Genomic DNA, 15,191 nt, shown 5'->3' with positions numbered 1-15,191 from the left:
TTTTTAGATTTGACAGTGGCTTCGGCACTGACTTGGCAAAAGAAATCAGCAAAAACAGGACAACAAGTAAAGTTTTTAAAAAGTCCAACTGTCAAAATGGGGAATTTATTTTCTGAAAAAAGGATTATCGACAGAATTTGTTGTGAAAAATAAGCCACATACCCATAAGGTGTAGATTTAATAAGAAGGTGGATGTGCACCTTGTGTTTGAAGTGGAGGTGACCCAAATACAGAACTTTACCGTTTAAAAGTAAACAGATCTCACCTCACAGAGTCACACACACACACACACAGGAAGCACAACACACAACTTGTCTGCACCAACTCTGAGATTTAACTAATTTCAGATTAAAGATGATAAACATATTCAATTCATGTTATCCTCTATCCAGTCTTGAAAACTGCCAACTCGTGTCTGAGCTGAGTGAGTCTGTCGGTGGCAGTTGTTTTCCTCGTAGCTGAAACCCTCCAACGCGAGCAGCTGCCAGCCCGAGCTGCTGGAGGCTCCCCGAGTCTCCTCTTGACCCGACAAGACTCGACCTGTGGGGGGGAACACAGCTGGCAGGGTGGTGAGGCCCGGGACGGCACAAGGGCTTTCAGGACTGGACGGCCTCTCGACGACACACAGTGTGCTCGCTGCGGTACGTGTTCCCCCCCGAGCTTCTTCACAATGAGCCACATCACTCAACTCAACGAGCTCCGTTTGGCTCGGGGCAGCGTAGCGGCTCAGGTGCCTGTGATTGTCCGGTGGAATCCACCTGGAGGTGTAGGCCTGTCGCTCCGTCACATCTCCGCCGTGCATTCTGGGTAGACACACCGGCAGCACGCGCTCGCTGATCCTGGCCTTGTCCTTCAGCTTGAGCACGGCCACGCTGGCGTCTGGTGTGAAGTCAAAGTTTGGATGGACTAAAATATCTGAGACCTGGTGAGGAAAAAGAGAAAAATGGAATTCAAAAGTAGAATACCTGATGAAAACCTGTCTCCACCATTTTTCAGTTTTGCAATAAGTGTTGAGATCAGATAATATGCATCAAGCTGTGCACTTATTTTTAAAACCCAAATCAAATACAGTTGTATCCCGGTAAAGCTTTAAGTGCACATGCTGATGCCGGAAGGATTTCTCCCTGTCACCGTGTAAAAACAAAACCCTGTCCAGAGGATTATATTTATTTAATGAAGACTTCTTGCTTAATTCTTCATTGCATCTGCTGTTTGCTCAAGGGAAACTTTGTGAAATGTTTAAAATAGAACCAGTGTCAGTGGAAGACTTTATGTGAAAACATGTTTATGCTTCGAGGTTAAAAGTAAAAATAAATGTTGTTTAATTAAATGGAATAAAATCCACCATCAACACAAACCTTTTACAATGAAACAGTTATTTTCAGTAATTAAATGCAAACATGTGAGAGAGTTTCCCTCAGATGTGTGGGCTGTTATCGACTGTGTCGTACCCTGAGGTGGTGCAGGCTTTTCGACTGAGCCCTGGACGCCTGGTGCTGCTGCTGCACGCCTATCACGACCTTCACGTGCGCAGGGTGAAGCGGCCGCTGCTCGTCCTTGTCCACCACGCACCGAGCCGCCACCAGGACGCTGCGCTGGGCGAGCAGAGCCCCGCTGCAGGCCAGGAGCCAGAACGTGGACTCCTCCGAGGCCTCCCGTCCGCCGCTCACTCCCTGGGACCTGTGGCCGCGGGCCGTGCGGTCAGGGGGCGAGCGGACGTAGACGGCTGCATGCCACGGCCACTGAGTCTCCGAGAGGTTCTGGGGACTGAAAGTGTCGAATTTGCCACAAACTGTGGAAAAAGCAACAATCAGAGAGGAAGAAGTGTCAAAAAGTACAAGTAAAACTGCAGTAATATGTGAAGAATATAGGTTTAGACATAATTCTGCTGTAGCAACAAGGACATTTGTAATAAATACTTCAAGGCCCTTCACACTCAGGTATGTTACATTGATGAAACATGTTTTATTGAACTTTTCATCTATTTAATGCTTCACATTACTCACTTCAAAGAAGAATATACATTGACATTAACTCATCTTTCACTTCACAGTGTGACCTGCGGCGGCTCTCACCTGGCGAGCAGGAGACGTGGCGCCCGCTCCACCTGCCGCTCTTCAGACAGGTGCGCCGGGGGCTCCCCGTGTGGCGGTAGAGAGGCGAGGCACACTTGTACTTGATGCTCGTGTGAACTGAGTGAAAGCCACGAGGAAGCTCGTCCAAAGAGACGTCATGTCGACTTTGTCGCACAAGTTCAGACACTTTGGGCTCTCGACAGGCTGCAAATCAAAAGAGCGACTGTTGTTATATAGGAATCACTTCCACTGTTTCAATAACATGAATAAAGATGATCAGAAGGTACAACTACACAATTGGAGTTCGTCTTTGTGATGAAGTGGAAACATCGTGTGTGTACCAGCGCGTGTGAGTGGTCGACCTCTGGTGTGTTCTTGAAAACAACTAACCTCTCACGCACTTTGGTGGCCTGCTACTCCAGGATCCATTAGAGAGACAGGTGCTCTGGTGGTTTCCACTCAGAACGAAGGAGTTTTTACAGAAGAACTCCATCGTCTCCGCCTCCGCGCCCCCCGCTGTGTCCTGAGCCGGCCTGTAGTAGCCGTTGAGCAATTTGGGTGGAGGGGCACACTGGACTCTGCTCGTCTGGCCTGTGTGAGCAATAAAGGAGAGACGAAGAATTTTCCAGCAAATGCACCGTGTGGCTTTTAGTATCAGAAATGAAGCCCAGAGAAAACCTGGTGGAAGAAAGTACCTCTCACACACGTGGGAGCGGTGCCACTCCACAGGCCACCAGGCAGACAGCTCCTCTGCTGGGAGCCAGTGAGAGTGAAAGGTGGACGACACTGGTAGTTCACAAGCACAAGCTTCTGCTGGAGGCCGTACACTGGCAGCAAGTATCCATTCACTGGTTCCTCTGGAGGTGCACAGCCTGGATCCCCAGAGGCTGAAGTGGAGGAGAAAACAAACCTACACTCAATCAACAGGTTAGTTTTATTACATTTTATTACCATCAACAGTGAAAAAACTGATTATGAAGTTTGAAAATGAGACCAGGTAAAGATAATCCTCTATTTGTCCCACTATGGGGACATTTGATTGTACAAATGTAGTAAAACTATAGATTGTAAAAATATAACCATCAGTAAAAGTAATAAATAAGTAAAAGTACAATATATATATATGAGGAAATATGAAAAATACAGATGATAAAACAAAAAAACACATCTTCCACTCTGCAGATATTTGACATATTGGGTTTGAATTGTTGAAAATGTGATAAATAAAAATGTATTGTTGTGTGTTCAGCATATTTTTGACTGAAATGTTTAAATAGTAATAAAATGTCACTTTTCAATCAGTGTAATAGAAACAGTCTTTGAGTTTTTAAATCTTACAACGTGTCAAGATGCCCAAGGTAAAAAGATAACACCTTTTTTGAGTAAATATAGAAAATATATGTTTTAAGGGTTTAAATAAATGATTTATTTGCAGCACTGGAAGTGATTGAAGGTTTGAAAGTTGACGCAGGTTCTTTTGCAAACTTTTACAAAACCCTCTGCCTGTATCAGGAGGCAGATCCAGGATTTATTTTTCAATATGTTTGCAAAATCTTAGGGAGAATAATTCATGGATCTTGGTGAAAAAATGTGTTTAGGGACTGAAACCTTTACATTTATTTTTTGTCCAAGGCTTTAATTTCAGAAACAGCTGGAAAAACACAGACTGAGACTTTTTTAACCAGAAGTTTATGCAGCGAATATAAAAAAAGGTTATTTCAACCTGACAGAATTTAACATTGAGAGAGAAATTGACCTCTTTTACTGAAGCATCTCTGAAAACCACCACCTTTTAGTTTGATCTTTTTTTTATCTCGTAGCTTTTCAAAGGCCCCTTCTTTTTCCCAAGGGAAGAGGTTCTATGCTTAAAAAGAAAAACTCTTCTGTAACTTATTGATGTAAATCTTTCCAGAAATCTTTCTGAAAAAAATGCCTGAACGCCCTCTCGTGCAGCAACGCGGTGAAATGATACGGTTTGGTGAGCGGCCGAGAGATGCCCATGAGGAGAAAACACCGAATAAATGGGATGCAAGTTAGATGCATGAATTGCTGCAGAGAAACGGAGAGAGAGAGAGGTGAGTGTGATAAATCTGTGTCACTGACTGCCCGTCTCACATCGCTGAACACACACACACACACACACACACACACACACACACACACACACACACACACACACACACACACACACACACACACACACACACACACACACACACACAAAGAAAAAGTCCACAAGCAAATGTGCTGCATTTCATAGGAGAGAGGTGCTGCACTATGCATGGAGGGGCAGCGGAGAATCATCGTGTATTCATGATATCTGAAGTAGACACCTTCAGTATACCATGAAAAAGAATAAATCTGACTGGTGCGGTAGTATTCTGTGTATGTGGACTCCACAGAGGAAACCAGCTTCGTACGGGGAATAAGACGACTCTGCCAAGACTGTGTGGACAAAATAAGAAGGAACAGCATATAGAAAAATATGTATTTTTAATTCTGCTTTTATTTCCGCCTGATTCTGTCTCATGATTCTGTTAATGCCCCTAATTTTTGTATCTAATTTACTTTTATCTTGTTTTTTTTGTCGCACAGTTACTTGTACAGTAAATTTGTATCCATACTTGCTTTTTATTTCCTCTGCCATGAATGTAAAGCACTGGGAATCAACTACTTTTGTTTTTAACATGCTACAAAAATGAATCTGACTTGATTTATAATTCAATATAATGCAGAAACTTTCTCACTCAAAGTAAGACACACATCATAAAGCTTTGAAAGGAAGCAGTTGATTAAACTGGTCAGTGATTGTGTAATTTCTCCTATGCCGTGTCAATATATATATATATTATACCTGCCTGAACTCTCCTGAAAAGTGAGAGCAAATCCATCGAAGTTGTTGTAGCCATCTGAGGTGAACAGGATGTGCAGGCGATTCCCGGAGCTTTTTATCGGTGGAGGCAGCTGATCCCCACAGAAACGGCCAATCACAGGGGAGCTCAGGTCGTCGCCGTTGCGCACCTCGACGTAGTCGTAACGACACGTGTGGTCGGACTCCAAACTGAGCAGAGAAAACCTGCAGCACAAACACACAGAGATGTTATGGTGAGGTTACAATTTGTGTTGTTCTTGTTGTATCTTGCTTACAGACACACAAACCAACCAACAAACAAACGCATGGGGCTGAATCAGAACCTCTTTGGCTGATGGTAGAAATGATCCCAGTCATTCATGCATGTGGCAGTTTACAGTCCGACAACTTACTAATAATCACTTATCATGTTCAGGGACTCGGCCCTTCCCAGCATGCACCACACTCTACGTGGGTTGTTGGTCCAGTACTGCACTAACACACATGTCACTTCATGTTCCAGGTATTTACTCCTCACTCTAATCTGAACACGGTTTCGAGTGAGATCCAACGATGCCGCTCATGTACGACTTGCTTATTCGCTGTGTTTATGGTAAATATTTTCCCCGACTGGAGCCAAACGTAACCCTGAGGAATCCAGGAAGTCAAACACAGAGACGGTAACATCTTCTGACGGCTTGACTCACTCTGGTGTCACCAGGGGCTCAGCAAGTCCTCTCAAAAACATGCTGGGCTTTTCAGATTAAATACATATTGTCTGTGTAGTTTGGGAAACTGGTGTCTCTCTCTCTCTCTCTCTCTCTCTCTCTCTCTCTCTCTCTCTCTCTCTCTCTCTGTGCTGTGGAGGAGTGACGTTCACCTGAGCTCGATGCTCCTGCCCCTCTGCACTCGCACTCTCCACTCACACCGGGCGTTTGTCGGGTAACTCTCCAGGACCACGAGACCCTGGGCTCGCTGGATGACGCCTCCACATGCTGCAAGAGAAACGTAGTCACTTCCGTTTGGTAAATTCATGGGTTCACGGGTCATGTGTTTTTAATGTGGCAGGTGGTGACATGATGGGAAACAACCACCAACTTCAAAAGCTATTGACTATTGAGTAATTAAGCAAAAACAAGATAAGGTAAATTCTCTAATTTGATTTCTATCACTCTTCACTATTGAGGGTTTAAGGTTTTCTTTGGAATTTTAAAAGAATACACAAAGGTTTCCTCCTTCACCAAATCATCAGTCAAATAAATCAGCCAATTTAATTAAAAATCTTTATCAGTTTGACAGTGAGACACCACACAGGTTGCTCAGGACAACAGAAGCAGCACAATGGATCCTCTTGTGTGAAATAACTCCATCAGGTGTGAGGTATTTTTCCACCAGAGAAAGGTTTCACAGTGAAAAGCAGGAGTGGCAACGTGTTCAACTTGTTTGTGTTCATCTATTATTAAACCATGAGCGTCACCAGCCCACACTTTATTCAAATCATTTAGCTGCGGGAGCTTCGGCAAAACATTATGCTGATGATTATGTTTATTAAAAGAAAAAAGGAGATACTACAAAAAAAGGACGCTGTCGCCACCAAGTGAGCATGTGGTGTATTACAAATGTGTAGTTGAAGTTTATAAAGGGTGACGACACAGATTTGATAAAGATTACATCCCCAAAATAATGTGTATATTATATATTATGATAAATATTAAAGAAATGTAATCTTAAGTGGAGGATTATGTTTTTAGACTTTAGACTAAAATAAATGTCTAAATATACATGCTGGAAATTATAAATTAAGATTGTAAAACTTTGAAATACATGAAGAAGTTTGAATTAATCGAATATAAGTCGCAGTCACTGGCTACACTCACTTGTCGGCAGTTGCATATACACTTAAAATGTCAAATGTTCACTAACCACATTGACACCAAACTGGCAAATGCAGTGTTTGCCCCATGTGATCAGTGCATTCTCTTATCATCGATGATATTCAGAACATCAGACCTATACTATAGCAAGATAAGCGCTTACAGCAACTCACTTTTACAGTCCCCTCCACTCCAGCCTTGGCGACACTCGGTGCAAAACTTCCCATTGACGAAGAAGTCGTCGTTGGCCCTCCACGTTCCGTTGTGGCAGGTTTTGCAGTTCTCGAACAGGCTGCAGCCTCGCGGGGTCAAAGGGCACAAAGAGGACGACGGTAACGATTTCAGGTCATCGACCAACAACACTTTGTACGAGCCACAGTGAGAGAGTACCTGGGTGGATGATACAGGGGTCACACTGATCCAGAGCGTTGCGGCAGCAGGGGACGGTGTAACCCACCCTCGACCCTTTGGAGGGACACTGGCACTGGATCAGGTGGTACTCACAACATGGACGACACATGATGCTCCACTCAGCGCTCGGACAGGTGTCCCCTGTGGGAGCTGTGGAAACCAGAGGAGAGACCATTGGATCAAACTTAACAAGAAACATCTGACCTCTTAGTTATTGGTCCTCAGGGCCCCGGGCCATTCCCTGCTTTGCTCCTCCTACGCCCCTGATTCAGATGAGGCCACAGCTAATTGTCATCGTCCCATGTTTAATTCAACCCATCAATATCTATGGATTTCTGTGTTAAGTGTAAATAACAAATCCTCCCAGATATTGAACCTTCGCTAATACGTCTGATATCTACATTTATTAACAATAAAGGGTTGAACAGAGGTTGAAGCAGGAGAAGAAAAGTGTTTTTCTGATTTCAGTCTGCTGCACGAACTGGGAGCAGAGGAAATGACTCATCACCAAGAAATACCTCCACAGTTAGTCAGCACGTCAGTAAACAGGCTTCTCTGTAAAAAAAATTAGCAGAATTCTAACAAAATATGAAGGCAATCAATATAAAGTTGTGTAAAGTAAGAACAACATTCAATCGAAGCTGTGACAAATGCTTTTTCACTCACCACGTGGCCAAGCTGTGACACAAAAACAGATATTTAAGAGGAGGCAGCAGAGCTCAGGGGCCACGTTCATCTTCCTCGTGAGGAAAGGGAACATCTCAGCTGCAGCGACCGTCCAACAAGGCTTCAGAGGAAGTATCTCCAGCTCCGAGTCAGATCATCCTCTCCTGCTCAGAACACTGCGTAGCTGCGGATGATGAATTCTTCCATCTCGGCAGAACGGACAGAAATCATTAACCCATTCCTCCCGGGATGTTTTCATTTGCTTTGAGATCGTTCGGCTCCCAATCAGTGTTCCATCTGCAACTGGTTCCACTTTCTCTGCTCCCGTTATGAGCTCAGACTGATCAGAGCACACTGTGACTAACGGGGGGGGGAGAAACACTCACTGGCAAAGTGAGTGGAAAGAGCATTTGAGGGGAAATGAAGACAAGCTAATGAGAAAAGCAGTGACGAAGAAAGTGCAGAGGAAAAATAAAATCTATCAGTTCAGGGGGAGGAAACATGTTTTTTTTCTTGGAAGCTGCAGAAGCTTCTTCTTGCTCCAAACAGTCAAAGTCATTAGAAATATAAAATATGCGCTGTGCGTGCGTGCACGAGCACGAAGACAAACGAGTTTACTGATGTGTCATCACACACCAGCTGCCAGACGGCAGACATGACGGCTTCGCAGCTTCTTTGTAGACAAATACCAGATGTTGCCTGTAATGACCCCGTTCAAATGTTTATGATGTCAGTCTCCGCGGATCTGCCAGGAGCAATGAGGCTGATAGCAGCGTCACAGCCCATCGCAGGACCAGGGCTGCTTTTCCATTAACCTAAGACATTACGTTACCTGAGAGATTCCATGTTGTGATACCAGTTCTCATCTTCTGCATTACAGCAGGTTGCAGATGGACTGACGGAGAGATGTGACTTCAACTGCTCTTTAGAAAGACTATTATTTTTTATTTTGTTCTTGCAAGACAGGATTGAGACACTTTGGGACTCTGGTTGTGTTCTTCTTTGTTTTATGATTGTTCACAGAAATGCAGCTCAGGTAACTTTGACACAAGTTGCCTATAGGTGTGAATAGTTGCTTTTGTCTATCTGTCAGCCCTGTGATCCGCTGACAACCTGTTCGACGACCTAGGTGAACATGAACGTTCACCAGCTGGGATATGCTCCAGCCCCCTGTTGTTTCAAAGGATAAGCGATATGGATGATAGATGGATGGAGGACGTAGATCTCCCATAGAATCGCATCGGTGAAAACCACAAAGTGTTTCAACAACATGTAGGACCAAGTTCAGGGGGAACGGGGAAACACCATTGACTCTATATGAAGATGGACGTGGACATGACTGCTCCCTAAAAGTGAAGCCAAAGCCTCTTGATTGTCCCCTGGTGGCTGGCGGCAGTATATAGGTCTTAATTTTTTTCCTGAAAGATGGTTTCTGTAGTTTGAGGTAGTTCTTCTCCCGCTGATGTATTCAGGTGTTTACTTTCACACTAAGAATATATTTAATTACTTATTTGATGGTATAAAAACAAAGGGTGAGATGTTAAGTGTCTTTCAGCTCCTTGCTTTTGTTTTACAACTTGCAGCTTTGCTCTTTTGGTTCAGTCTCAGTTTGACGAGATGGCCGCTCAGGATATTTAACCACGTAAGAAATCATTTTTACAACAGGTGTTTACAACATAACATATAATATAAAATGTTCCTGCACACAAGATAAAACTGTGACACACTGAAAACGTGCTGGTAATAATTAACTAAGGGACTTTTTCACAACCACATATACAGAAACACGAGTGGGTTCTTTTTGATTCTTGAAACCTTTGAATCAAAGTCTTGGACTCAACACTGATCATGAGAAAGATGGAAGCCTGGGAGATTATGTGTCCCAATTCTGACAGTTACAAAACTTTCATTTATGTCACGAGGCCAAACTCGCTGTTGAAATGAGCTCCTGACATCAGAGACCAGTGTTTTTCAGCTCGTGTAATTACCCCTGGTGCCCCGAGCTATTTTCAACCCTCCATGTTGCCCGGAGGAATATTCCATTTGGAGACTCATTGATAATAACCAAACAACGTAAATGCACAGTGGGGACTCCCACTGAGACACAGATACTAAGATCTGCAGCAGCAGCTACATGAACTTTGCAAACCTTTGTTAAAAAACAAGCAATTAAACATTGGCTTTATTCATATTTGCGATAACTAATAGATTTATAGCCCAAGGCTCAAATCATTGACATGATTGTTTCATTATTTTTCATAATTAACTGCAATTTGCATGTTCAACATCCCTTCTATTAAAAATATAACAATCAGAATTAAATAGCTATTTTAAACGTGATACCAAGTAAATATTTTCTCCCCTCCCGCTGAATAAAAAAACTGGCGTAGCTTACACCATTAAAGACACATTATAATTTTTCTCTATTAAAAAAGAATTTAAAAGAGGCCTCAAATGAATATGAAGCTTTAATTTAATAATATGTACAAATTCCTTTACACCTTGAGTTAAGGTGCATACAAAAAAATAAGACCCACAAACCCCACTCTGATTCCACGAAGGAAAAGTATCACATCATATCACATTATTACTGTGTCATCAGTTCACATTATTTCACCACACGGACAAATGCTACACGTTTCTCAGCCGGTGGTCAAACTCCAACGCCGTCTTTCTCCTCTGGAAGCAGTTTTTCTTTGGTTGAGTCCTGAGGCTCTTTACGGGGGCTGCCCTTCATTTCTCGACTTTTCACGATGGTGTAGGCCGACGAGCCGCTGAGAACCATCATGTTACTGGTCCACCACAGCAGGCTTTTGGTCGACGAGTAATACACCACTGCGATGACAGTCTGCGCACAGGCTTTCGCTGTCCCCGAGACGTTGTGTGTGAGCGGACTGGTGAACTTGATCTGGAGACCCGTGACGTAGCCGATGCCGAAACCGAACACTCCTCCGAAGATCATCATGCCCCAGAAGCCCATGTCAGTGATACGGTTGAAGCTGTAGAGACGACCGAACTCTCCGAAGACGAGCATGAGCGGCAGGAAGAGGAGGCAGGCGTTGATGTTGTTGTAGTAGGACAGTTTCCAGATGTTACCGTCCACTGCTGGCATCACCTTCTTGGTGTAGATGGCATTGAGGCTAACACAAGCGCTGGCAATGACCCCGAAGAAAATCCCCGACCAGGAGAGGGACCCTGCTACACCTTCCTGGTCCACACCGAGCCAGAATCCACCTGAGAAGACAGAGCACACAGGATATCAGTCACATCAGTACACAATAAAGCTTTTTCACAACTGGAGCCATACAAATTATTAACTCTAAATTGGATTAATGGATATTTTCAGGCACAAATTTAATTATTGATCAAACTAGAGCTGCAACAATTCTTTGTTTCCCCTTTTTAAAGAACAATAATAATGTTTTTTTTGTGCTGAATATGAATCTTTTCTTTCAACCCTTGGAATTCTTGTCCAGGTGTGTAGCAGTATGACAATGACAAGTTTCCTCTCAGGCACACGGAAGTTTACTTTTCCTGAAGCTTAAGTTTGTGTCGTATCCTGTAAATGCAAACGTTTCCCGGATCTGCTTGACAGGAGACTTGTGTAGGTTTACAGATCAGCACTTCTGGTAAAACCAAGACTTTATTCTGGTAAAACCACAACTTTATTCTGGTTAAACCACGACTTTATTCTGGTTAAACCATAACTTTATTCTGGTAAAACCAAGACTTTATTCTAGTTAAACCACAACTTTATTCTAATAAAACCACAACCCTGTTCTGTTGTGATGACTCCTGAGGTGAAACGAATTGAAAGAACAGTGGCAGGTTTTACGTTCCGTCCCTGACCTCGTTGAGGACATATCAGATACTCACATTAGCTTCAGGAACAGTATTACAGTATTTACACAGTATTATGAGTAATAAACAATAGAGCAGTGGTGCCAACCCGTCGATCTTGATCTACCGGTTGATCTCGCAGTCTTCACTGTCGATCTCCTTCAAAACAAGTCGTTTTATGTACTAAACTAAACACCAGGACACTACGGTACGAAGACGTGCATCTTTCGGTCTGTTGATAACAATCAAAGCCCCGTTAGAACAAATGAATGGTTTCAGAAAGTGAAACGCTGGAGTTGTAAATACGTTTGTGTCATAGACAGATAAATGTTGTGTTTCACAGAAGAATAAACAGAGAAAATGATATTTCACCTGAGTTTTAATGTTTATCTGTTGAAATTATGTCTCAAACATGCATTTTAAAATGTTAAAAGCACTTTCTGTATGCGTTTCAAATTAAAAGCAACGCTTTTTTCATTGTGAAATATTTGCAGGAGCGGAAGACACACGGCTTCATACTGTACAGAACTTGTATTTATTTGAGTACAAGGGACTATTTTCATACAAGGAAATATTCATATTTATGGCCATATTCAAGGCAAAGCATATGTAAAAACCTTGTGCTGCAGTAGCTAAATATTGTGCACTGAACAGATGCTGTAAATATGAATTTGGTATTAATGTGAGTATTGTGCATTGAATAGATAAAGTTGCACAACCGCCTTTCTTTGTGTATATTTATGCTCGTACATTCAGCCTTTAACAGAAATTGCCAAAAAAACGTATAAGTATGAGCCTCCTAAGTGGGTTTCTTGGAAGACATCAGGGTGGTAGATCTCGGCTCACGTTTTGAATTAAAAAGTGATCCTGGGCTCGCAAAGGTTGGTGACCACTGAGTATAATGAGTAATAAACAATAGAGTATAATGAGTAATAAACAAGGGACGGCACGTACCCAGGATGATGCCGCAGCACATGACAGCTTGCAGGGACGTGGTCTGCTTCAGGATCACGTAGGACAGCATCACGTTGAACACCGTGGTGAGGGACCGACCCACCGTGTAGAAGGCCACGCCGACGTTCTTCAGGCACAGGTTGTTGAAGGTGATCATGCTGATGAAGACCACGGACAGGGGCAGCACCTCGCGGGACGTCTTCAGGTCGAAGCGGACCGGGGGGAAGTCGATGAGCCACGGGCACAGCTTGGCCAGCAGCTGCATGAAGCCGCACAGCACCACGGACACCAGGCACTGGAAGAACGTGACGAACAGCGGCGCCTCCAGGTCCTTGTCGTCCAGCAGGTAGTTGTTGAGGAACACCATCGTGATGGAGATGAACCAGTAGAGCGCCACCACCGACGCGATCTTCAGCGACCGGTACAGGAAGGTCTCCTCCTGGCCGCCCGGCTCCGAGCCCCCGGAGCCCCACAGCGCCATCTTCAAGATGTTGAACCGCTTCATGTGCGTCCTGTTCATGGCGACACGGAGCGGGAAGGTCCGGCCGGAGTTAGAGTAGCGGAGCATTTACATTTAGCTACGGAAGCTAAGTGCTAACTGCTAACAGGGAACTTCACGGACATGACTTCCGCCTGGGGCAACAACAACTAACACTTCCGGTCAGACCTCTTCAGAATAAAAGCCCCCCCTCCTCGTGTACTAATTCAAAACAACTGTATTTAATTCCAAGGCCCAAATATAGAGCATGTCAGGGTATGAAGTAAAACACAAGAAAGAAACAGCGATGACATCAGTGCAGTGTCCACAGGCTGTTTTTTAAATATATAATAGGATAAATAAATGGTAATTTTATAACAATAAAGTCGTGATTAACCAAGAATAGTGATAAAGACTTTTTTTAGGGGATAAGCAGCAAGGAGAACCCATGCTCGCAGATATCCACTGTATTCTTGTGCAAGTACCACTGTATTCTTGTACAAGTACCACTGTATGCTTGTGCAAGTACAGCTTTATTCTTGTACAAGTACCACTGTATTTTAATATCAAAATAATTTAACAAAAGCAAAACAACAAGCATAATGATGAAAGAGCATGTGGAAGAAATTTATATAAATTTTGGATTTAAATTTTACACTGCACCGAGCCACATTTTTACATTTTGTCTCGCGACACACAACTTTTCACTGAACGAATGAATAAATGCTTTTATTTTGAAGGCAGGTGCCCCAACCAGAAATCTGGAGCGAGACAACTTCCGCATTTGAACTAACTCTTTATATGAATTTAAAGACACGGGCTCCTTAAAATAACTAATTTCTCTATATTTCATTTGTGCGCTTTTCTTTAAAATAATAATTCCAGCTTGTTAATATTGAAACGAGTTTACTCATCCATCCATTTCCTCTCTGCTCCATCTGAAGTTGCACTGTTGCATTTACCCTCTCGTCCAATTACCAACCAGATGTATAACCTGCTGAAGAGTTAATCACGTCTTGATTTGTATTTTTCTTCATTGGATTATTGATATTTAGAAATTGTCTCCATACCTTCAGCTGTCCTGGATTCTGTACGTGATGCCCAGCTTGAGGAAACTTCAACAAGGAAATGTGCGTGTGTTCGTGCTGCTCCTCCCATGAGGAAACAGGACAGGTGCAGTTTGAACAACCAGACTTTCCTGTTAAACACGTCCTGCCACGTCAGGAGACAATACGTGGGATTTGAGGGAGGATTAAAATGAATTAAATAGAATCATCAACAGTGCTCAACTGATTTCCATGTGGGTTGATGTGTGCAAAGGCATTAGGGGAATTTAAATGTACCTGTATCTGTTTGATTTTAAATCTGAGCATCTCAGACTTCACCCTAAAGATAGGAAATCCTTATTGATTTTAAAATTCCACAGGCCACCAAGGAAAAGGAAATGAATGATGAATAATGTCATCAGTCAGCAGATGATTGAACAGGAAAATCACCGAATGAAATAAGAGTCGACCAGATGCAGGAGTCGTGACGTATCTTTGTGGTGTTTAAAAGCAATGTGCAAACAAAACAAATGAAGTCTAGTACTTGAATTAATAGAATCAATTATTATAAAGACTTTTCTTCCAGTTGTCATTTATCTGATTCCCCCGTCACTGACTTTAAAACATGTTTGTGTGTTGTGGAATGGAAAAGAATAGTTTGATTCCCATGCTGTGGCAACAGGTATTTAAGCTCCTCTGATCCACTCCGCCTGTACTACTGCCGCAGGACAGGAGGTGGCAGAAAAACACCATAAATGTTGACTCTGTCTGTAGGAACTCAGGTACACACACACACACACACACACACACACACACACACACACACACACACACACACACACACACACACAACTAGACAACATGTACTTGCATAGTGATGATGACCTGTTTCTGTATCAAAGTTACATGAAGCAACGCATAGTATAAAACAGTTTTTACATTTTAAACACCACAACAAGTTACTTGTGATGAGAGAAGCCTACAGTTATATTTGCA

At 43.0% G+C, this 15,191-nt stretch overlaps 2 protein-coding genes across 4 annotated transcripts; both read right to left on the bottom strand.

Annotated features, from left to right (window-relative positions):
* Positions 1–58: 58 nt before the first annotated feature.
* LOC118114535 (inactive serine protease PAMR1) lies at positions 59–8,268 on the bottom strand. 2 transcript variants are annotated; one of them, XM_035165007.2, is made up of 10 exons: positions 7,878–8,265; positions 7,191–7,361; positions 6,974–7,099; positions 5,807–5,921; positions 4,934–5,151; positions 2,771–2,962; positions 2,466–2,666; positions 2,076–2,279; positions 1,452–1,792; positions 60–922 (listed from the first exon to the last, which is right to left on the bottom strand). In XM_035165007.2, the coding sequence occupies exons 1-10, from the start codon at positions 7,969–7,971 to the stop codon at positions 368–370; spliced, it is 2,217 nt and encodes a 738-aa protein (XP_035020898.1). In that variant the 5' UTR covers positions 7,972–8,265; the 3' UTR covers positions 60–367. The 2 variants fall into 2 exon arrangements, with proteins under 2 accessions (XP_035020888.1, XP_035020898.1); XM_035164997.2 differs by having other exon boundaries at positions 59–922; positions 2,466–2,962; positions 4,930–5,151; positions 7,878–8,268.
* A 1,763-nt stretch (positions 8,269–10,031) lies between these two features.
* On the bottom strand, positions 10,032–14,314 carry slc35c1 (solute carrier family 35 member C1). Of its 2 annotated transcripts, XM_035162858.2 has the most exons (3): positions 14,220–14,314; positions 12,672–13,183; positions 10,032–11,111 (listed from the first exon to the last, which is right to left on the bottom strand). In XM_035162858.2, the coding sequence occupies exons 2-3, from the start codon at positions 13,174–13,176 to the stop codon at positions 10,531–10,533; spliced, it is 1,086 nt and encodes a 361-aa protein (XP_035018749.1). In that variant the 5' UTR covers positions 13,177–13,183; positions 14,220–14,314; the 3' UTR covers positions 10,032–10,530. The 2 variants fall into 2 exon arrangements, with proteins under 2 accessions (XP_035018749.1, XP_035018740.1); XM_035162849.2 differs by lacking the exon at positions 14,220–14,314 and having other exon boundaries at positions 12,672–13,552.
* Between the last annotated feature and the right edge of the window lie 877 nt (positions 14,315–15,191).

The sequence above is a fragment of the Hippoglossus stenolepis genome, chromosome 1, assembly GCF_022539355.2.
Source record: "Hippoglossus stenolepis isolate QCI-W04-F060 chromosome 1, HSTE1.2, whole genome shotgun sequence".
In the NCBI taxonomy this organism is placed as follows: domain Eukaryota; kingdom Metazoa; phylum Chordata; class Actinopteri; order Pleuronectiformes; family Pleuronectidae; genus Hippoglossus; species Hippoglossus stenolepis.
This window is presented reverse-complemented; position numbering and strand designations above follow the sequence as displayed.

Bases quoted from the DNA above. Each gene is read 5' to 3' on its own strand.
- LOC118114535 (XM_035164997.2), bottom strand. From the start codon at position 7,971: ATGTTCCCTTTCCTCACGAGGAAGATGAACGTGGCCCCTGAGCTCTGC. The intron at 5,152-5,806 runs GTGAACGTCACT...TTTGTGCTGCAG, and splicing joins GGCAGGAGCATCGAGCTCAG to GTTTTCTCTGCTCAGTTTGG. The intron at 1,793-2,075 runs GTGAGAGCCGCC...CTTTTTCCACAG, and splicing joins CCACGTCTCCTGCTCGCCAG to TTTGTGGCAAATTCGACACT.
- slc35c1 (XM_035162849.2), bottom strand. From the start codon at position 13,239: ATGCTCCGCTACTCTAACTCCGGCCGGACCTTCCCGCTCCGTGTCGCC. The intron at 11,112-12,671 runs GTACGTGCCGTC...CTGTCTTCTCAG, and splicing joins GTGCTGCGGCATCATCCTGG to GTGGATTCTGGCTCGGTGTG.